Here is a 21,264-nt window from a genome sequence, read left to right on the forward strand (position 1 = left end):
TGGGTTCGTCCAGGTTGAAAGACATTTCCCCAAGTTGAAATTGTTATCCCAAATGCAATACGCTGCTATGGCCTCATCCCTGCGCAGTAGAAAGTCCGCCAGTTCAGAGTAGCTCTCAATCGAAAAAAGCTTGGTCCGTTGTGACTGTTGGCAAGTCATAGAAGAGCGAATAGCGATCGGTAATCGCGTCAGTTGCTCCTGAATTCCTGATGCCTCTTGACCATTAAGCCCATTCATAATCCCCTAGGGCTGGTATTAGTCAGGTCAGCTGAGGGACACTATTTGATTGGACCAATCAGGTCATTGCACTGCTATCATTGGAGTATTGATTATATAATTATGCATGCCAATCTTAATGGCAGCCACGTGTGCTGCCGCTCAACATAGGAGAATAACGTCCACCACTCGTTGATGGCCTCAATCTTGACAATCACTTTTTACTTGCCATGTCCCATAGTACTCCCTGTCTCAATGTTCCTATATTGCGGTACTTTTGTTTTTTGTTCGAGGGGCGTGGCATTGCTGAAAGAGTCTGTGGAGCCTGGGGCGAGGCTTTCTACCACCAATGGGTTTAGAGGGGGATTTTGGGAGACCGTCCCTAACCATTCCCTTTGTCAATTGAACAACCTAACAATTACTCTCGTGTTGGCTCTTTGAGTCGGCCGGCTGGAGTCGAGGAACAGTCCCTCGAACCAGCACTCCTTTGTCTCTTGCGCAACGGTTCTAACTGCGGCATCCCGACTCTCAGGGCATGATTGTGCTACCACGAGGCTCATTACATTCCCTCAACCGGGGCGCAGCCTCGACATGATTGGAAATCGTTCTATACCACTCTACTGTCCAATAGGACTCTCAGCTGTTGTTTGGTTCATGCACGTCAGACCGAGTCCAGGGCAGAGAACAAAGAAGCCGCTGGGCAACGCCTCTGCAGGCTCAGACCCCTGCAGCACGAGTTCCACAGCCTTCTCATATGCTAAGACTAAGAACAAACAACGTGCAATGTGGTCTAAGTACTGTGATTGAGATGGGGCTGGGAGTCAAAGAGGCTAAAGGTGAAAATGCAAGCATCCAAGACTTCCCACAATCCGGGACTGGGGATAATAATAGAAGCCCACCTGAAGCAAGCTCTTTGGAAGAGGCCAATCGACACAGATACGCTCTAGACCAGCGGGCGCACAGATGCGTCAAGTATGTGTCTGTCTTTATGTCTTTGGCGCCAGCATACCAGAGGTCTGTTTAGCGCATTGTTGCTGAGGGCGCACATTCCTTTCCGCGGCCTAGCCCCATCCCACCGGCTCTCGAACCCTTGACGGGCATTCCACCAAGTTGTAATAGCCTCAGTGGACTGGGCTTCTGAAGGACAAAAATATCGGCTCCACCGGATAGGTATCGGTCCCATTGGAAATTCAAAGGCGACTTGATGGGCGCAAGACTGATGTTGATCACTGTGGCCCGGGGGGAACTACTTTTATCTTGTTGGCTTATGCCGGGAGCCAGCAATGACGCTTATATTCGTGAGCCGCTTCCAAGGTTGAGGAAACCCCAAGACAGCCTAAACGGATTCTGCCGACGGGGCCGACTGATCCGCGTCTATTGCCTACAAGTCCTCAGTCCTGCTCTCTAACGTCGAAGAGCCATCAGAGTTACTGTCCCGCTTTTCTCGTCCCGGCTGATACCCATCCTCCGCTTCTGGCGTAGTGAAGGTTGCATTCCGGCGGGTGGCCATTCAGCATTTGAAGTGGACTTTTCATCACCCTGTCGTGAGGTTCAAGGGAACTCGTCTTTCGTTTCAGCCCGTGATTGGTAGGTAAGGTTACTTGAGGAATCCATAGTTCTCTCAACTGGGTCGATTGGCAGAGAGTGGACGATATCAAAGTCCCGCCAGGTCGTTAGTGCGCATTCCTCTCCCACTATAGAACGACTGGAATGCAAAGGGAAATTCAGAGGCTGGCGACGACTGTGACAATTCAAATAGGGCCCTTGTTCTAATGTTTGTTTGCTTTGTCTTCTTTGCATGCTGTGCAGTGTTTTGTTCAATTGTCAATCGATCAAACGGTTCCAACGCGCTGCGCTGCATTCCATCTGCGCCCTCGACCATACGGACATACTGGCGGATCACCGGCTCCCTTTCCCAAACTTTGCCTGCCTTGACCTGCCCTGGGAGTAGAGACCAAACTTGACACCTGCAATCTTATCGCCAATCATATCTGCTTCAGCTTGCAGCCCGCTGGTTCAGGTCTCCTGGCAGCCTCTTCCATCATCGCCGCAAACGGAAAGGTGATCACCCGCTCACCCGCCGGCAAGATGTTCGCCCAACCATTCGATCATTCATTCAATGATCTGTTTAATCAGTACGTCAATATGGACACATCGAGTACCGACGCCAACAAGGATGTGTCCTTTCCTAGCGAGTTCGACCAGTTATTCCCACTTGACTCGTTCTCAACCGACTGTGGCGACCAGTCTCCGGTTATTTCCACCGCACAGCATAACAGTCAGCCGGCGCAAAACTGGGGCAAGGACCTTTGGTCTCTGTCGCAGAATACCGGCTGCTCTACGGGTCAAGACAGCTTTTCTTTTCAAGATAGTACCCAACCTTCGGCTGCCTTGGACTTGAGCATTGGCCTCGAAGCCGATGCAACTGGACATTCCCAGGCCTCCGTATCTCGCTCAACGCCTTCAACTCCTCCAGCAACTCCTGGCCCCAAGGTCAAGGGAGGTTTATTCACCCCGAAGACGATCCGCCATCACCGAGAGTCTAATGATCGCCGCGGTCTACTGCGCAAACAGAGCTTCTCCCCTGGCTTGATGCGCTCCTCCCAGCTCCAGAAAGGCAGCTGTAGGACGGCCTACCCTGAGGCTTGGGCTCAACGACTGCAAAGTTTTACCATCCGTAGCTCCGACGAGTGCCTTCCATTGTCGCCACCCCCATCTGATATCCTCGTGCAGCAGGAGAACGTTAAGCACACACCTGTGCAGATGAGGAACGCAGCAGAAGGCTTTCAAGGCTCGACGGAGTTGCCTCAGCAGATTGACTCTGGTTATATCACACAATCTCCAGCGATCCCAATGCCGTCACCATCCGCCAATGCATTCGCAGGTCAACAGCAGAGGTATTTAAGCCAGACAGGCACATTTGCTTTAACCCCGAGTCCTCCTTCGGCAAGAGACGTATTCTCCTCACCCCATTCCTCTGACCCTCAATCGATGCCCTCCTGGCATTCCGAATCTCTCAACACACCAGCATTCCAATACACGCCTGAACTCAGTGACCATCAAACATGGTGGTCGCCTATGTCCTCTGAGGTGGCACAGCGCCACGCTTCATATCAGCAGATGATCGCATCGCCGGCTCCACAGCGGCCAGTCCAAGCAGCTGCCAGCCACGGAGACTTCCTGCAAGGAGGGCTTATGATTCAACTAGACCCTACACAATTCGATATATCTTCATCATTCCCTTCCTCCACCATTCCAACCACCGCCAACAACCACGACAACCTCTCCTACAATGTCGAAGCACATGCGCCCCAAAAATACGTCGACGCATCTTCTTTCAACACTCACGCCATTCCTAATCCCTTACGGTCACCATCCATATCACCAAAAGCGGAGACTTCGCCGCGGCATGGGTCTGCAATCCGCGATGGGATGGCAATGAAGAACGCTCCTCGCCGTCCTCACGGCCGCAAGTTGTCCGGACAGTCGACAGGTACACCCAAGCCTGTCAAGACTCCCAACAGACTATCCACAAGCCCGAGGGGGGGCAAATCAGTCACAGTGTCGTTTGTCAACTTCACGGCAAACGACAGCCAGAAGATTCTTACGGGGGTTGCTCCGAGTGGCAGCTCCAAGACCAAGGCCAGACGCGAACAGGAAGCCCGCGACCGACGGCGCAAGCTCAGCGAGGCTGCGCTGCAGGCGGTGCGGAAAGCGGGCGGCGATGTAGAAGCCCTAGAGGCTGTTCTCTGCTAGCTTAGGTCTTTCCCGCTTTGTACCAATACAAATATAGCGTTGTAATATGCTTGGGTGTTTTTTTTTGGTTACATTTGGCCTCATCTAATCTCTGCTTCATTTTTCCTCATCGCTTTAGCATCGGTCGTTTTGGCGCTAGAGAAGATTCTTTATTTTTTCTTTTCCCACCTTATTATGGGAGCTTTTGGGTCATTCGGTCACCTGGAGGAAGCTTAGATCTGTGGCATACCGGCACAGGCTAGTTACCATCTACACTATCAAAATCATCTTGACATATCTGAATTATAATAATGTACACTTTTCAGACTTTATTATGGCAGACTCTTAATTACTGGTGCATCGGGCATAGAAGTACATATTTCTAGCTCTAGAAGAACTTATCAAATTAAGTATTTAATAGTTGGCGGCCAGGTATTATTGCACCGAATCCCAAGCTGGCAGATTAACAGCCGCCATGCAGTGCTAGCATGTTCGAAACTTCTCTGCTACCGAATTTACGTTGGTAAAATAGACGGGGTTTTATCTAGCCGTGTAATGTACATGGTAATCAAGGATATCTAAACATCAGCGCCACGCGCAATATAAATTACACCTTGCGACACACTCGATTTTATTAGCATGATTCAGATCTCACCTCTTGGCCGGCTTTGGAGTCCATGTCTCAGGCTCCCATTTCTCGCCTGGTGCGTCCTTGGGCCGAAAAAAAGGGTCTCCTTGGGCCGAGGCCTTGTCTTGAGCTGGGTCATTCGTTTGGGGCTTAGGTCCCGATTCCGACGCAGGTGCATTTGAGGCGGCCTTCATTGTCGGGTCGCTTGTCTGTGTTGCAGGCCGTGGCTGTTGTGTCGTTGGCGCGTCCAAGCGTGCTTGTTCTGCCTCCCATTTCTTCTTCTGCATATCAGCTAGTAACTGGATTCTTTGCTGCCTCAGGAGATCTTCCTGCTGTTCTTGGATCGACGGTGGTTCTGCCCGAACATAGCGAAGCCATTGGTGCCATTGTGCTAAGAAAGCGAAATAGAGTCAGACTTTGTTGGCTGCACTGAGCGCTAGAAAAGAGGCAAGCAACTCACGGCTCACTTCGACGTCGCCATAATGGGTTCTAGGAGGAGGCTTGAGTATCCGTCGGTAACGGCCTGCATTCAGTCTGTCTCTGAATTCCCAGTATGTATTTCCCGCCAGATCGTGCCCTGGCAAAGAACGGACGATATTAGTCTTGTCTTGTTGCGAGGAGGCGAGGACGAATCGCGAACATACCGACGAGGAAGGATCTTCGCCAGGGTAACCGGAGGCTCTTCCACTTGAACCACAGACTACTGATCGGACTCATCTGTCTGCGGGAGACCGGGTGCAAGATATAAACGAAAGCTTTGCGGCTAGGCAGTCGGACTGTACTGGCTGGTTGAAGATGAAGATAATCGGGGAAATTCTGCTGCGCCGCAATGAAACGTCATCGGCGGAGGTTTTGCATACCCGTACGGTAAATAACGGCCCAACAGGCATTCCATCTCCCGCCCTGGACCCTCGACCTCCCTCCTCTCTAGTCCTCCCTGAAGATTTGACTTCATTTCGTTCTTGAAGTATCCTTTCTGCTGGCTTTCTTTAACAAGAGCAGTCCTTGTTCTCCTATCATTTTGCCGCTGACTCGTCTATTCCCCCTTTTACGTCATTCGCTGTCCCCTTGTCAACACTAAAGTTGCGACTAGACCACTCCCTGGACGCCTGGAGATAGCCAGCTGGCGTTTACGGATATCTACATCCATGTACGAAAGGAACTGCTGAGGATTTAGACGACTAATATTCTCAAGAATGGCCTCTGTCACATCCTTGGACAAGGACCTGCGCAACTTGCGCCTGTCCCGCTATACCCCGCAAGCGGCGGCCGAAGTTCGCTCCTGGATCGAAGAAGTGTTGCGCGAGAAGCTAGCACCCGGTGATCTTCTCGAGGCACTCAAAGATGGCGTCGCGCTCTGCAAGTAAGCGAAGAGAACTTCTTTCGGACGCTGACTACTGCGAGGCTTGGTGCTGACAATTGCCCGATTCAGACTCCTCAATCTTGCCGTCTCCCCCGGCGTAAAATATAAACAATCCTCAATGCCGTTCGTCCAGATGGAAAACATATCACATTTTCTTCGCGCTTGTCAACTGCCTCCTCTTAGCCTTCCGCCCCACGATGTATTCCTCACCGTCGATCTCTACGAGGCTAAGGACCCGGCGCAAGTCCTTCAATGTATATCAGCTTTTAGCCGCAGGGCAAATGCGATCCAGCCCGGTAAATTTCCGCGCGCAATTGGTGTACAAAGCAAGGCCGGCACTCTGAGCCCGTCCTTGACCGGTTCCAGTCAGGGCCCTCATACACCTACAAAGAACCGAGGATTTAGTGATGCCAACTCTAGCGCCTCTGGCCGCTCCAGTCCCGCACGGTCCCCTCAACCTGTCAGCAGTTGGAGCAAGAAATCGGACCAGTTTGTCACACAGCCAGCTTGGAACATCCACCAGTATGGTTACATGGGAGGTGCAAGTCAAGCCAACCAAGGTGTCGCATTTGGTGCCCGTCGACAGATTACTACCGCTGCACCGCATGTGCCTAGTTTAGCGGAAAAAGAGAAGCGCAGACGTGAAGAAGAAGAAAGACTACAGCTCGAACAAGAAGAGGCTGCACGAATTCGCCAACAGCAGCGCGAAGCAGAGGAAGCTCGGGCGCGAGAGGAGGAAGAGCGTCGATGGGCGGAAGAGACGGCCCGGTTGAGGGAAAAGGAACGGCGAGAGGCTGAGGAGGAGCGGAAACGGTGGGATGAAGAACAGCGGCGGTGGGAGCAGGAGGAACAACAACGTCTGCGAGAAGAACAAGATGCAGAGGAGAGGCTGGAAAAGGAGAGACAACGGCGACGGGATACGAGTGATGTCCGTCTAACCGGTCAGTTTCTTAGCCAATACCGAGCAAGTCAAGCCGCTCCCACACAAACTGCATCCAGCGAATCGCAGGAAAGCCAACGCATTAGAATGCTGGAACAGCAGTTAGAGCAGGCGAAAGAGAGAGAACGCGAATATGAACGTGAACGACAGGCGCTCATGGAGAAAGAGAACAAACCCGCTGAGACCAAGCGACCTGTCCCAGTACCGCCCAAACCAAGTTATGATCTCTCATCTCTCGAGCAAGAACGGCGTCTTCTCCGCGGCGAATGGGAACGGCACCAGGATTCAAAGCCAGCTGCGGAAGTCCAGACACCCCCGCCCATGCCCCCTCGACGACCTCTGCCTGACCCTACTACAGTACAGCCGCCAAAACCCCAGACATCAGAGAGTCGAGTCGATCGCTTCCTATCATCAAACCCGGCGCCCGTGGCTCCTAAGCCCGCCACTCATCGTTTCCAAGATTATACCACTACATCCGAGGTCGACGCCGAAAACAGCCGCCGCATCGCATCTCAGCAGAAGACCCGCGCAGGCGGGTGGGCCTCGAAATCCCTCTTAGAGCGGGAAATGGAGCGCGAGCGCGAGCGCCAGAGGGAATGGGAAGAGAACCAGAAGCAAACTCAGGAAGCTGCGGCTAGAGGCGCGAAGGACCCAACACTCACTGCGGGACCCGGCGGCGCTTGGGACGTACACCAGTATGGCTTCATGGGTGGTGATAACCAGAACCGAGGCGGCCCTGGATTAGGCGTTGGAGGAGCAAGGCGGCAGATTATCGGGCCTCGACCGCCTCCATGATTTGATTTGTCTTCTTTCGGACTGTTGGCTCGTTTGTGGCTGGATATTTGTCCTGCGTTGCTTCTGATCCCCCTCATTCCCCCTTCGTATTTATTCAATTAGAGATGTTGTTTGAGAGCACAAAGCTTACTGCTAGTACTCCTCTTGTAAGATCATTTAGAGTGCTCTCCATCATATTTGTCAATGCCTTAGATGCTCTCGTGAGCATCCTCTTGCCCTAAGTCGGAACATCCTATTTACATAATACCACTTAAATGAGCTCTATGCCCCAGATCCACTAATAGACACTACGCAAGTGCTCTTGACCGAAAACCATAACCTGGGAACTAAGACGTTTCTCGTTTCAATAACACAGAATTCAAAGGGGGTATCTATAGACTAATAGACAAGGAACACGACGCACGGCATGGATAGTAAACTCTCTTGCCAACAAGGCAACAATCGCAATGCCATGCAATGCTTAAACCAGGTATATTAAACACATTCAAGGAAATAGAAGGCGCTCAAGTGAAATACAAAGGGAAAAAGATAGAAAGACGATGTCTATATGCTCTCCGCAGTCAGGTCAGACGGAATCACATCTTCAACCAGAAACGTCAGTCTCTCTGCACTTTCGACCAACCAACTCGTTTCCTGGTCATCGACCATCTTAGCGGCTTGGTTCTTCCTCGTCTCCTGCTGAGCCTTCTCCGCGCGCCTGATGATTCCCAATTTGGTCAGCCGCTTTGTCTCATCCGTGACTTCAATCATATCGCTATCCGCGAGCAGAATAAGCAGAGCTTCGAGGGTGATGGACATCTTAGCATTGTCAGAGAGAGACGGTGTTGCGGCGGCATAGGGGATGAAGCATTCTTCTAGTTTAGCCTGACTAAGGTATTCCTCCTTCGAGTCGGGCGCGGAGGACTCACGAAGGCGGTACAGGAGAAATTCGCAGAGGGTTGAATGCGCTGCGGGGGAGAAGTTGGGAAGGGCAAGCGGGGAGACAAAGGCCTGGTAGATTGGGAGGGGGAGAGGGCGGATATTTTCGACGAAGAGCTGGTAGAGGTCTGAGAGGTCCATGAAGCTTGATGGAAGGAATTGAGAGACTGTGGATAGTAGGTGGCAAAGGCGTTGGCGGAGGGCGAGTGAGGAAATGTCGCCGAGGAGCGAGGATGCGAGTGTTGAGTCTGGAGTCGCGGAGTTAGGAGTTTGATTAAGAGTGGCTGTTCCAACGTCCTTCCTGGTCCTGGCGGCTCTGCGTGGGCGTTTTGATCCGTGGCCGGAAGAACTGCCCTCGTCCTCGTGGTCGGTTGAGAGGTAGAAATCGCCGTATTCTTCTGCCTCGATGTCCACCGCTGCTCCTCTCTTCCTTGTGTCTTTCTCCTTGTCGGTCTTCTTCTGTGATAGCTTCAGCTCCCTATGGAAGACTTCACGGAATTCATTGACCGCGGACGTTCCACCGTCAGCGAAAATGGCGCGCAAGATCCGACGGTCGCGGCCGGACCCGGCAGTAGAAGTGTTGATGTAGTTGACTACCATGCTATCTTTCAAAATCTGGTCGTCGTGCGAGGGGTCCTCTTCATGTCTTCGCTGGCGTTCATCCCAGTCAGCCTCCAAGACTTCGCACATATACTCCAGCCAGATGCGCCAGTACTTCCACCGCGCCGGATGCAAAACAGCGCAGTTAAAGGCCCATCCTACAGCGTGCCAAAAGTCCTCCGCGCGCGACCAGACCGAGGCCGACTGTGCCATATCGATATTGATATCCTTGTCTAGGTTCCAATCCCTCTCGTTGTTGGTCACCAAATCTTCTGCAGCATGGTCAACATGGCGCCTTCCACCATGGCGGGATCTCTCAAAGTGCTTGAATCTGAAAGCCTTGCTGAACTTGCCATTTATGGGCCCAACATGGTTGTTCACCAGGCGCAGCAGACGGAGAGATACGATTGGCGCTTCCTGCTCTTCAGTTGTCTTTGGACGCGCGGTGGTGGAGGGATGAACCAGAATCGTGGCGGCAAGTGCGAGATGCTCGTGAGATGGAATGAAAATTGGCGTAGACGCGTCGGAGTGAGAGCTAAGGGCGTTCAAAAGTAGACTGAGCGCCTGGGTATCTGACCGAAAGGTTAATCAGTATACCACGACGCGAAGACGCGCGGGAGGGGCCCTTACGGAGATTCTCCTCGAAAAAGATACCTACATGTTGGACCAACTCAAAAGGGAGGGGTTTCGCGGGGTGACAGGGAGGCGGAGGGGCCTCTTCATCTAGAGCAGTCATCGGCGGGAGTTAAGAGGTTCGACGGAGTCGTGTTGGATGAAGTTGGTGAGACCCTGTTACATGCGCAGCGAATTGAATTACCTAGAACCACATTATTTTGGTGCATTATCAATCTTAACTTGAGATACTCATATCGATACATCAAGGTGCTGTAGTGTAGTGGTGATCATAATTCGTTGTGGCCGAATTGACCTGGGTTCGATTCCCAGCAGCGCCAAGTGCGTTGACTTGATAGTATTACTTTTTTATAAACCTGCCTCATAGAAACCTTATTCACTTTTCTTGTCAATCGCTTTCAAGGACTACCACGGAATATTTTGAGACATTTGCGTAGTGCAACCGCTTTTCCCTGAAACTGAAAAATGGTTGTCGCTCCATTACTCAATCATAGTTGAGCCATTTTGTGATGCAAGTGAGCCTGCAGTCAGACTGCCGAGTGAATGATGATTAGATCAGCCCTGTGACACAGACAGCGCACAAACTTAAGTACAGCTATAGAGAAGCAGCAGGAAGATTGTCTTGGGAATAATAGTGGGATATCTGTAATAAATATCTGTCCTGTATAAGCCCCTCGCCAAACACCGTCTATCCCCAATTCTTTTGCGTCGTTTCTGGTTCTGCGGGTGGCTTTTTGCCCGTGTCGCAGGGAATCTGATGCCTAATCTCAGAATCATACTGTTTCCCCGCGCCCAGAATAAAAGAGGTGGAGAATAGACTCCGCCCAAATCTGCCAGCAGTATGGCTCCTGAACAGGTAGGTATTAAAGGTATGACAAAAGTAGAGAGTAGTAGAGAGTTAGAGAGTAGTAGAGAGTAAAGGAAGGAATAAAACACAACGGAAAGGATAATTTGGCGGGAAAGTAGTAAGGTCTGTAGGAGAAAACATCGGATAGAGAAGAGGAAGCCGCTCCGCTACTCTTCCGGTATGTCGGAGAAGAGACCTATCCGTAATCGGTGCGACTGTACGCCGGGTTAGCCCAGTTCACGCCATCCTTTTGAAACGGGGTAGGGGATACATACGAAGGGTAATTTGGGAAGGACCACCCCCAAGGTAGCTAGGAAATTGATGACAAAGTACGTCAGGTCATAGTGGGTGTAATGTGTACTGAGAAGGAAAAGGCAGATTGGCACGCAAAGCAGGAATTTCTTCGCCGGAGTATATTGGTCCCCGTTGTCGATTTGCTCCCACATGTTAAGGTTGTCATAGGCGCCCGCGTTGAATTCGAAGGGAATGCCCCGCACCCAGTGGAACATGAGGAAGGAACCAAACATGTAGCTGATGTTGGTGAGGGTCCATGATGTCTCTTGCGAAACGCCGGGAAGGATATCGTAGAAGATCTTCAAGGCCGCAATCAAGACGAAATGGATGGTCCAAGCACCTGTAAAGATATGTGAGCATTAGTTGGTGCTTGCTTGATTTGATTCCGAGCAGGGCCCAATAGCAGCGCAATGACAGCCCACGCAATCACTCACCTTTAGCATTAACCCAGTTCGCATTCAGATTTGGGAGGGCCGCCTGATCGCTGGTGTGCTCAATGGACTCGGGAGGCTCCTGGTAGATAATACTGCTCGACCTCCTCCGCCTGCCAGCCTTGCTCTGTGACATGTTATGATCTGGTGCTAGCCGGTGTGATCCTGTGTCAACCTCCGGTGGGAAGGAGATGGCACGGGGCATCAGTAAGGACGACACTTTGGCGGTGTTCGATCGGTGAAAAGAGGTACTCGTAAGCAAAGGCGTAAAAAAAGGAGAGAAAAGAAGAAAAGAAAAGAAAGATTTCAGAAGCGACCGAGGGTGACGAAGCTGGGGAGGGATGATAGAGTTAATGATGCCAGTAACAGCGAACAATGGCGGCACGGAAGAACTGGAGATGTTCCGACCGATCGGCAGGTCACGGGATGCCCAGTACCTATCGAAAGTCCAACCGTACGAATAATGCCTCTCAACTCTCAATAACGCGACGTTGTACAGGATATTGTTGCGTGGCCGTCGAAACTACTCTTGACTTGGTTTCGAAGGAGAATTTCTAGAAGTCACAGAGAAAAATCAGGCCAGATTTTCGGTCAGAGGTGAATAGGAGGAAGATGGGACATGTCTAATAATAGCCGTCAGAAAGGAATCCAAAAGCGAAATAATAAGAATATATGGATTGTTTACATTATTATTGTCCAGACTCCAGAATGCAGGCAGTCTCACGTTCTAGGCCTTGACGCTCCATCGATAGTTGATTTCTAGAATGTCCAAAAATATCTATTTCAAACGGCATTTACAGTTTTAAGCCACTGCAACTTCAAGGAGTCTAGATCAATCTCAAGAGTCGGAGTTCACTTATTACTGTAGGGTACTAGAGTATGCTCCGTGGCTTTACGGAGCTGGAGTTCACATGCTGTACTGCTATCAATCTATCTGAGGACTATTATTCTTGGCTTTTCTCCTACTGCTATAAGAAGATTGCGTCGACACCTACCATATCGACGCCGGCGTCCTCAGCTAACCCAGCACTTAAACCCTTGAATGAACACACGCTTTTTGCATATCTATCGAGCCTCGTTCGACTCATAATATTGAGCTCGTTCTTCTAACGAGGAGCTAGTTACCGCAACCTCATTGTACCGAAGGTTGCCGTGATGACGTAAAAGAGGAGCCCTCCGCAAATTCTACGACGTTTGCTATTAACCTACTTTTATCTGTATTTAATTGACGAGCACGACATCACTACATCTCATCAACAAAACGAACCGAAAGATATCTCGACAAAAGCATTAATGCGCCTCCTTAAGGGCCCCCTCCGCATCTTATCGCCCCTCAGTCCCCTCACTCTCACCCGATTGCCCGCTGTCCGTCCCCAACTCCTCCCTCCTCCGACACACACAACAAAAGTTGTCCTCAAATCCGCCCCTGTCATCCCATTTCTGAGCTCCCTCTTCAGCTCAAACTCTCGAGCTGAATCTCAGAAGCAGAACAGCGAAATGGCCCCGCCTCCGGTCAACAAGAGTGAGGATGAGTGGCGCGCTGTGCTGAGCCCAGGTAAGCAGTCTTGCCGCGCACATTCGAAGAACCCGCCTTGGGCTATGGCCGCTGGTGGCTCCATGGAAATGGAACGTGAATCAACTGACGGCTAGGCAGAGCAGTTCCGCATCCTTCGTGAAAAAGGCACCGAGCGGCCCGGCACAGGCGAATACGATTCCCACTACCCCTCCAAAGGCGTGTATACCTGCGCGGGGTGCCACGCACCGCTATACAAAGCGAGCCACAAGTTCAAGTCCGGGTGCGGATGGCCCGCGTACTTTGATTCAATTCCCGGAGCAGTTCAGAGACATGTGGATAACTCTTTTGGGATGGAAAGGACGGAGATCACTTGTACGAACTGCGGAGGTCATCTGGGGCATGTCTTCAAAGGAGAAGGATACCCGACGCCAACGGATGAGAGACATTGTGTGAACAGTATTAGTTTGAAGTTTACAGAAAACGAGGAGGGCGAGGGTGCGAAGGCTAAAGCGTGATACGGTTGAAGACTTGTATATATTTGTGATATTTATGAATTACGAAATACATACTATAAAGGTTGGGGTTGTACTTCCATAGGGATAATACGGACCATATGGCGGCGCTCTCCCTCTTTGAAATCTGGAACAGCGGAGTGAGCGACTGTCCTCTGATCCCAGACAACAAGCGTCCCTTTCTCCCAAGAAACTCGGCACGAAAAGTCCAATGACCGGATATGATCATGCAAGAAGCCCAGCAGCAAGTCCGACTCATTCGGTTTATACCCGACGACCTGACGAGCGATTGTTGGATTCACGAACAAGACCGGCTCCTTCGTCACAGGATGTGATATTACCAGCGGGTGCTCTGTCTTGACAGCCTCTTTGAGAGCTCGCTCTTGCCCTAATCTCGCGATTTCCCCAACACTGGCACTGGTGTGTAAGAGCTTCAGACGGTGGAGGCCTTCGCGAAGTGCCGGTGAGAGGGCATTGTACGCTGCTGTCAACGAAGTGAAGGCTGTATCTCCCCCGCCTGATGCGGGAACTTCAAGGACCCAGAAGAAGGTCAGGCCGGGTGTATTCGGGGTGAAGGTCTGGTTGATATGCCACGAGTCGTAGGTTGTTCGTAGGCCAGGAGATGGCGGAGATTGCCTCTATGCGCCGTTAGTATCGTCTCTGGGTGCAGAATAAGTTAGGCCAGACTTACACTTTCTCGTCAGCGTAGACAACCTGGAATTATGGCCCAGTACCCTTCGGATACCCCATAGTCGGACACTATCGATACGTTAGCCACCGCTAAAGATCGGACGAAGTGGCCGTGCCTTGTGTAGCGGACCGAAATGTCTCGCTTAAGCCAATTGCCTCTCTGGCCCTATATCGGCGAAGTCGTGGTCCCGCTATGTATAGTCAACTCCATAGTAATGACAAAAGGTATAAGAGCTGTGCGGCCATTATTGACTCACAAAAACAAGGACACCACGTTGAGCCGCCAGGAGGGCTACGTGGTCCAAGCCTGCCGGCGTCAGCTGGCTAAGTTGAAGGCCCCTAACCTCCGTCCCAACGCGCGGTGTAATGTTCTTTAAGATAGTTTTTGGCGAGAGGAGCTCCGGTAGCTCTGGGTCTGCTCGCAGGCCGGGCTCTTCTACAACAAAGGGTGAAATGTTTAGTGTTGGGGTGAAGCCTTCTGGCCGTACGGGGAGGTACTCGGGGTATAGAGGCTCTGTAGCCATGACGGCGACATGGGTACCGTTTGTATTTGGAGATATAGTAAGTCAAGTTCCCTTTTCAGAGCTGTAGAGGTTTTCACGGGTATGAAAGGGACACCAGCGACGACTTGAAGTAAGAAGCTTGCAGCAGTGTTTCTGAAATTGTCTCATCCCGGCCAGGAAAGGCGTCACTCCTACCACTATTCCGCATACGACGGTTTTTCTCAGACACCCGCCGACTTCAGCCAAGCAGCTATACTGCGTATCTACTCATTCGCTACGTGCTTTCTGTCTGCACGATGGTTGGGACCCACCTCGCGGTCATGCTTGGAGAACAGTATGTGCTGTCACTGGATGCGGCGAGCAAGCCATAGAAGGGACCGTACAAATTCGTCGCAGAGATTACAGGTTGTGTAAAGGGCAACGGACTCACCGTTAAGGCTCTAGAGCTGCTGTGCTGTTTTCCTAGGCTACCGGTGACAATATGTCCTTCGAAGCTCACAATTCGAGATCGACGAGGACGTTGAGATAGATTACGCGGGTCCTCAACCTTGACAACCCGGAGCGAGTCCTTGTCCTGAAGGTTGATATCTTGCTTCTGACTTGGGCCTTCTTAGCAGGTCTGACAAAGACAAGAATCCATCTGTGTTTTGCTCACATTGCACCGAGCCCTAATATGATGACGCTAGGGCATGGATCAATCGGCGACGACTCAAGCATACGTGTCAGGATGGAAAGAAGCATCATCATTGTACGGCAATGAGCTGGTCGAATTCACCACCTATTTCTCTATTGGATAGCCTTGGCCATCGTCCCTTCACAGATGATACAGTCGCTGATCCGGCCGTCCATTTCCCTTCCTGCCTGCGAGGTCATTTGGGGATTGCTGACTCTCACGTACGCGTCATAACAATGTGAAGAACATCGTTAATCGTTTGCTAGGACATATGCTGCAAAGAATGCTCGAACAGTCTATGCACTCCGGTTTCTTCTCGGGATATTTGAATCGGTATGTTGCAGTTCTTACATGGGGTGTTCAACATTAACGGTCTCAGACATCGTGGCCCGGCTTGGTCAGCCTTATCTTCAATTGGTGTAGGTAGTCTCTTATGTTGTTGATTCTTGTCTCTGATACTGACTATGCAGACACCCCGGCCGAGCTCGGAAAAAGACTGGCTATCTTTGGCGTCAGCGGTATCTCAGGAAGCATGTTTCTCGGCATTCTGCAAGCAGCACTCTATAAAAACCTCAATGGTGCAGGAGGCCTCGAAGTGAGTATCACTGTGTCGACACTGTACACGATGCTGACGAGCAAGGGATGGCAATGGCTCTTCATCGTCAGGGGATGCTTCCGAGTTTTCTCCTCTCATTCGAGCTAAGCCTAACTTGAACTCAGCGGCTACATAACAGTAATCTGGGGACTCATTAGCTTTCTGATTATACCAGACTCACTGAGCATTACTCGGGCAGTGTGGTTGACCCATTCTGTGCGTCGACTAGCCTTGAGGCGCATGGAGAAAAACGACACCGAGACGTCGAAGCTCACGACTATAAGAGGTTTTTTAGGAAATCTAACTCAATACACTCAGCCCACTTGCATGGCTCTACTTGACTGCATACTTGCAGTTTGCCTGGAGCCAGAGGGCAAATAGTTACTTTCTTCTGTACCTGAAGGTACTTGATGCCATGCTGACTTTCAGGAGACCACCAGTAACTGACTGAGTTATAGGGACTCAAGAAAGCGGACGGAGAGCAGCTATACAGGTTGAGTTTATGAGTTCCTCGTATCCCACCTAAGACTTGCTAAAATTAATCCCTACAGTACCTACACCGTGAGCTTGATCCCCCTCGACGGATATGCCATATCCATCGTAAGCAACATTCTACTGAACGCCGTCAGCGATTGGAAGCAATGGCGCATCAGATCTCGATTGGCCCTGCAGTGAATTTAATATTAATTCTCAGAATCTCAAGCCTTAACAGAAATCTCCCCAGGTCCTGCAAATAGTCTGCTGTGCTGTTCTCTCCGCATGGCCCAATTCAACACCCACAGTTCTGGCCTTCTATTTCCTGACTTTCGCCACGGCGGCATGGGGGGATCTTGTGCACTGTCATGACATACGGCAAGAACCTACTCGTACTGACCTCTTTTTAGATATTCCCTCCTCGCATGGCTGGCAGAAATACTCAGAAAGGAGCCAGAAGCGCGCTCGCTTCTTGTCGGTGCCTCAGTGACGCTTGTTTGTAGGCTTCCCACAGTAACCATAAGGCATACTTTATTTTAACAGGGAAAATTGCAGATGTAGGACACGCAACTATACCTCTCCGTGCATGGCGGACGGCCGATAGCTGGTCTTATTCTTCGCAGCCATTTGTACATCTTAGAACGAAGACTAGAGCCCGCACCACTATCGGATGCTGGGGACGATGGGCAGGTTCAGAATGCTGATATTAGCATAAGTGGCAAGGGGGCTGCTAGTGGTGTGTGGGAGGTGCGGTCGTAGTGTGCCTGGAAAATATGAGCTGGAGAAGGGTATTATCCTGTAAACTTCATATGTCGGTACAATCATGTTATGCATAGAGTTTAATGCCAATGCTCGATAAACTGACTGGTCTACCATGCTTATTAAGGAGGATAATCCCAAAGCTTGGTAGGGTTATGCTCGTTAGGAACCTTGGAAACTGCACAACTGCTGGCGGGCCTTCCGGGCCGAACCATGGAGTGAAAGAGTTGTTCTTACCTTCAGTGACATCACAGCCTAACTCAGCACCATCGTTACCACGAATCCGCAGAACAATAGCATTGTTAGACCTCCCAAAACCTACTGGTTCAACAGTTGACGTCTCGGTCATATTCGGCGGTCACATTACCGTTCAAACGAGGTTCATGGTCAAAGAGCAAGTTGCAGGGCATAACTCAATATGCGCACCCAGCTACAGCTTTCTAGTTCAAAAGAAAGCCAAGGGTAAAAAGATCCTGTTTGATCTAGGGTTACCGAAGGCTTGGGTAAAAAGGATTCCTCCGTCAAGTAGTTAAAACAGCACTCCCGTACCATGTGATAGCTGATTCAAATGACAGTCTCCCGCTTGCTCGAGGAGTCGGATGTGGTCATCGATGTCTCAAAAGATGTAGCCGACCAGCTCCGCGAAGAGGGCGCCTCGCTCGAGTCTATTGATGCTATCATTTGGTCTCATCATCAGTCTGAGATCCATCTGTCTCCCTTCGTCGACGGCCTTGATAGCCGGGCCCGGGTTTAAGAGTAATAAGACCACATTTCCAGGGTTTCCGTCGAACCTGGATGCCGAAACTCTTGACGAAGCATTCCAAGGGCGTGAAGTAATCGAGCTTGATTTATCTGGTGCCCCGATGAGCATCGACGGATTCCCGGCCATCGACTATCTTGGCGACGGAAGTTTCTTCCTGATGTACTTAGGAGGGCACAGTAAGTCGAACACAGACATACCTGTTTACGATGCTCCAGCTAACAGTGTACAGCCCGTGAACACATGTGTGCTCTTGCCCACACCTCCGAGAACGAGTTTATATTCCTTGGAGGCGATGTCGCACACCACGCTGGAGAGTTTCGTCCAACAATCCATGTGCCTCTTCCGGATGAAATCCACCCGTCTCCACTGGACAGTGACGCCTTCGACCCTCAACTTCCGCCACTATCTGCATGTCCTGGAAGTGTCATTAAAAAACCTCATCCAAGAAAGGAAACGAATTCAGGCGACTATAGAACGACCCCCTTTTACGAGGCTAGGTCAATGATGAATGCACTCTCTCACGAGGCCGAGACAGCAGTCAAGAGGCTGCAGGATTTTGACGCATCCGCGAAGGTGTTTATCATTATAGCACACGATGCATACTTGCAAGACGTCATGCCTGGTTTCCCTCAGAAGCTTAACAACTGGGGTTCGGCAGGGTATAAATCTTTGGGCAGATGGAGGTTTCTGAAAGACTTTCTCAATGGTGTCGAATAGAGACGCCTTGAATCTGCTGCAGTCCTGTACAGCACATACCATAGACTTTATTTAGCCAGATTTGCCCAGAACTTCCTCTAGTAAGTTGCGCTTCGAGGTCTTGAGTGACCAACGGCGCGGAACAAACAGTAATGGGCTCAAGCAGCGAAGGCAAGAAGAATATCACGTGCCATTATTTAGTACTGGGTAGTGTCTTTATGCCTCAGGACTCAGGCGCACGACCCCGAACCCGACACCGCACCGGAACCGCCACTTGTGAATAATCTCCAGGTTGCTCCATCCTCCATCCACTTCTTGCAGTCAGACCCTATCCTTCTTCTTTCTCCCCCTGTTCTCTTCACTTTCCCAATTTCCCTCCAGTCATTACAGCAGATTGTGGTATATTGACCGGTTATGTCTCGCCGTCCAAATCCCGCCCAGGCGGCCCAGAACCAACAGACTATCAAAGCTCTCTTGAAACTCGAGCCCAACAAGATATGCGCTGATTGTAAACGCAACAAACGTAAGTGCCCCTGTGCATATTGTCATCCCTTCAATCGCGTCATGTTGGCTCCAGACCTCCTCTAACGAATCTCTGCTTAGATCCGCGATGGGCCTCCTGGAACCTGGGAATATTTATCTGTATTCGTTGTTCGGGCATACATAGGGGCATGGGCACCCATATCAGCCGAGTGAAATCTGTGGATCTTGATGCGTGGACCGACGAACAACTCCAAAGTGTAGTGCGTTGGGGCAATGCCAGAGCGAATAAGTTAGCCTCCCGCAGTGTTGAGTTTATATATCTGGTGGACTAACATACTGGGATAGATACTGGGAAGCGAAGTTGGCACCCGGGCATGTTCCGCCAGAAGCGTGAGTAGAGTCTATGCACATGACGCCATCCATGAGCTGCAACTGACAATGAGCAGAAAGATAGAGAACTTTATCAGGACTAAATATGAATCCAAACGCTGGGTCATGGACGGCCCGATGCCTGATCCTTCGACATTGGATGCCGGCGACGATGATGTTGTTAGTTATCGCCTGTATTTTAGCAATCGCATTCTATAGCTGACTGTGTCTAGCCCCTAGCAGTTGTCCAAGAAAAAGCGAAGATCGAACGCTCCGCTTCGCAGAGGGCCGCTCCGGCCAGGCAGCCAGCAGTGCAACATCGCCCTCAGGCGTCCATTGACCTCTTCGGCGATGATGACGTCGCTCCTCCAGTCCGTCCCAGCACCACAGAGCCCTCAATTCGAGCTCCCCCCAAGCAGCCGCAGGCTGCTCCGAAACCCACGCGGCCCGGCGATTCCTTGCTCGGTCTCGATTTCTTTGGAAGTGCACAACCGGCAGCGAATAACCGTCCCGCTAGTGTCGCGTCAACGCCGGCGGGCGGGATGTCTAGACCTGACCTGAAGCAGTCTATCCTTTCTCTTTACTCCAAGCCGCAGCCTACGGCGCATGAGCGCACCCCTTCGTTTGGCGATCTAGCTTCCCCTCCCCCGCAATCGACATCTTCATCTAACCTTGGAGGTTTGACCGACGCTTTTAGTGGACTGAGCTTCCCCACCTCCCCCCTGGCTCAGAGGCCTGCAGAAAAGCCGTCTCCCTTTGCAGGTCTGACGAGCTTCGCCAACTCCAAGTCGGCTCCGGCAGCACCCAAGGTGACATCGCCCACGGCGTCAATTGGAAGCGCAGGCGGTGGTTTGTTTGATAGCCTCACCTCTCCTACTGCTCCCCCCGCGAAGCCGCAATCGCGCACTACATCGATATCATCTAATAGCAACGACTTTGGGTTCTCTAGCTTCCAGTCTCCACCGCCGCCCAAGGCGAATCCCCCTCCTTCGGCATCGCTTTCCAACGACCTCTTTGGACTGTCCTCTCCTCCGATCTCTACAGCTCCCGTCTCGCCACCTGCGCGCTCACCGCCGCCAGTGACAGCACCCCAACCAGATATAAGCTCTGCGTTCAATCTCAGCCAGCCAGCTCCCAAACCAGTAGCACCGCCTCAGCCTTTAACCACGACAACCTCCATTCCTACTCTCAGTGCCGCTGCCATCGACCCCTGGGGCTCCAACGCATGGAGCACCCCTGAGCCTGCCGCACCAGCTGCCCCTCAACCATCTTCCATGATGAAACTTCCGGACACGTTAACCGCCAACGACGTCGGCGCAGGCTGGGGTGCCCCGTCAGCAGCAGCATCTAAGCCAGCCCCACCCACTGTTGCGGAGGACGAAGATTTTGGCGGCTGGGCCAGTGCGGCCCCTATATCTTCTACGAGTACCACTAATGCAAACGCTCCACCTAAACCGGCAGGCGGGTTTAGCGGATCTGATGACTTGTTTTCTAATGTCTGGGAGTAAACCAATTCTTACCTACTCTTGTTCTTTCTTGCCTCTTGTTGATCCGGCTATGGTGGGTATCATTCCATTATTTTGTTTCTCCGCTGCTGTTGGAGTTTACTCTTATCCCCTAGTTGATATCTACCCACAACATCTTAGCTGTACATAATGTAGGTCTTTATGTCTCTTAGACCCTGGCGCTAGCTCGCAATCAACGTAAATTCAAAATATAATGGGATTAGTAGTGTGGTTCGTCTTCGTAACATGAACTCTCCCTTTCCCCCATTGTAGACTGATCGCAGTACGCCAGGCCGCAAACAAGGTTCATATTTGTCTGCTGCTAT

The 21,264-nt window shown here is 51.2% G+C and overlaps 9 protein-coding genes and 1 non-coding gene across 10 annotated transcripts; 6 read left to right on the forward strand and 4 right to left on the reverse strand.

Moving 5' to 3' along the window:
• Positions 1-2,304: 2,304 nt before the first annotated feature.
• Positions 2,305-4,096, forward strand: wetA (developmental regulatory protein WetA; the record flags this gene model as incomplete). Its single annotated transcript, XM_073743270.1, has 1 exon — positions 2,305-4,096. The coding sequence occupies one exon, from the start codon at positions 2,305-2,307 to the stop codon at positions 3,970-3,972; it is 1,668 nt and encodes a 555-aa protein (XP_073598915.1). The 3' UTR covers positions 3,973-4,096.
• Positions 4,097-4,465: 369 nt separating this feature from the next.
• On the reverse strand, positions 4,466-5,341 carry BDW70DRAFT_116513 (uncharacterized protein). Its single transcript, XM_073734652.1, has 3 exons — positions 5,224-5,341; positions 5,040-5,156; positions 4,466-4,970 (listed from the first exon to the last, which is right to left on the reverse strand). The coding sequence occupies exons 1-3, from the start codon at positions 5,294-5,296 to the stop codon at positions 4,603-4,605; spliced, it is 558 nt and encodes a 185-aa protein (XP_073598916.1). The 5' UTR covers positions 5,297-5,341; the 3' UTR covers positions 4,466-4,602.
• Positions 5,342-5,527: 186 nt separating this feature from the next.
• Positions 5,528-7,836, forward strand: BDW70DRAFT_130362 (calponin homology domain protein). Its single transcript, XM_073735799.1, has 2 exons — positions 5,528-5,942; positions 6,012-7,836. The coding sequence occupies exons 1-2, from the start codon at positions 5,776-5,778 to the stop codon at positions 7,675-7,677; spliced, it is 1,833 nt and encodes a 610-aa protein (XP_073598917.1). The 5' UTR covers positions 5,528-5,775; the 3' UTR covers positions 7,678-7,836.
• A 207-nt stretch (positions 7,837-8,043) lies between these two features.
• BDW70DRAFT_171651 (uncharacterized protein) lies at positions 8,044-10,066 on the reverse strand. Its single transcript, XM_073743271.1, has 2 exons — positions 9,826-10,066; positions 8,044-9,767 (listed from the first exon to the last, which is right to left on the reverse strand). Exons 1-2 carry the CDS (start codon positions 9,929-9,931, stop codon positions 8,221-8,223), a joined length of 1,653 nt encoding a protein of 550 aa, XP_073598918.1. The 5' UTR covers positions 9,932-10,066; the 3' UTR covers positions 8,044-8,220.
• A 10-nt stretch (positions 10,067-10,076) lies between these two features.
• Positions 10,077-10,148, forward strand: BDW70DRAFT_t50. Its single transcript has one exon. It is a non-coding gene; the product is annotated as a tRNA-His (tRNA).
• Positions 10,149-10,258: 110 nt separating this feature from the next.
• On the reverse strand, positions 10,259-12,198 carry BDW70DRAFT_130366 (ORMDL family protein). Its single transcript, XM_073735800.1, has 4 exons — positions 12,086-12,198; positions 11,404-12,023; positions 10,951-11,309; positions 10,259-10,890 (listed from the first exon to the last, which is right to left on the reverse strand). Exons 2-4 carry the CDS (start codon positions 11,603-11,605, stop codon positions 10,843-10,845), a joined length of 609 nt encoding a protein of 202 aa, XP_073598919.1. The 5' UTR covers positions 11,606-12,023; positions 12,086-12,198; the 3' UTR covers positions 10,259-10,842.
• Positions 12,199-12,319: 121 nt separating this feature from the next.
• Positions 12,320-13,438, forward strand: BDW70DRAFT_130367 (peptide-methionine (R)-S-oxide reductase). Its single transcript, XM_073735801.1, has 2 exons — positions 12,320-12,955; positions 13,055-13,438. Exons 1-2 carry the CDS (start codon positions 12,694-12,696, stop codon positions 13,429-13,431), a joined length of 639 nt encoding a protein of 212 aa, XP_073598920.1. The 5' UTR covers positions 12,320-12,693; the 3' UTR covers positions 13,432-13,438.
• A 46-nt stretch (positions 13,439-13,484) lies between these two features.
• Positions 13,485-14,642, reverse strand: BDW70DRAFT_148096 (TauD/TfdA dioxygenase family protein; the record flags this gene model as incomplete). The annotated part of the gene is made up of 3 exons (XM_073738809.1): positions 13,485-14,064; positions 14,120-14,142; positions 14,376-14,642. The coding sequence occupies 3 exons, from the start codon at positions 14,640-14,642 to the stop codon at positions 13,485-13,487; spliced, it is 870 nt and encodes a 289-aa protein (XP_073598921.1).
• A 668-nt stretch (positions 14,643-15,310) lies between these two features.
• BDW70DRAFT_148098 (uncharacterized protein) lies at positions 15,311-18,602 on the forward strand (the record flags this gene model as incomplete). Its single annotated transcript, XM_073738810.1, has 10 exons — positions 15,311-15,385; positions 15,442-15,515; positions 15,577-15,650; positions 15,765-15,955; positions 16,397-16,489; positions 17,018-17,099; positions 17,698-17,833; positions 17,880-17,955; positions 18,108-18,382; positions 18,563-18,602. 10 exons carry the CDS (start codon positions 15,311-15,313, stop codon positions 18,600-18,602), a joined length of 1,116 nt encoding a protein of 371 aa, XP_073598922.1.
• Positions 18,603-18,872: 270 nt separating this feature from the next.
• On the forward strand, positions 18,873-21,150 carry BDW70DRAFT_130371 (stromal membrane-associated protein). Its single transcript, XM_073735802.1, has 5 exons — positions 18,873-19,104; positions 19,185-19,353; positions 19,410-19,454; positions 19,511-19,613; positions 19,667-21,150. Exons 1-5 carry the CDS (start codon positions 18,996-18,998, stop codon positions 20,939-20,941), a joined length of 1,701 nt encoding a protein of 566 aa, XP_073598923.1. The 5' UTR covers positions 18,873-18,995; the 3' UTR covers positions 20,942-21,150.
• Positions 21,151-21,264: the final 114 nt, after the last annotated feature.

This window comes from Aspergillus foveolatus (assembly GCF_047715535.1).
Source record: "Aspergillus foveolatus strain CBS 279.81 unplaced genomic scaffold BDW70scaffold_8, whole genome shotgun sequence".
Classification (NCBI taxonomy): Eukaryota; Fungi; Ascomycota; class Eurotiomycetes; order Eurotiales; family Aspergillaceae; genus Aspergillus; species Aspergillus foveolatus.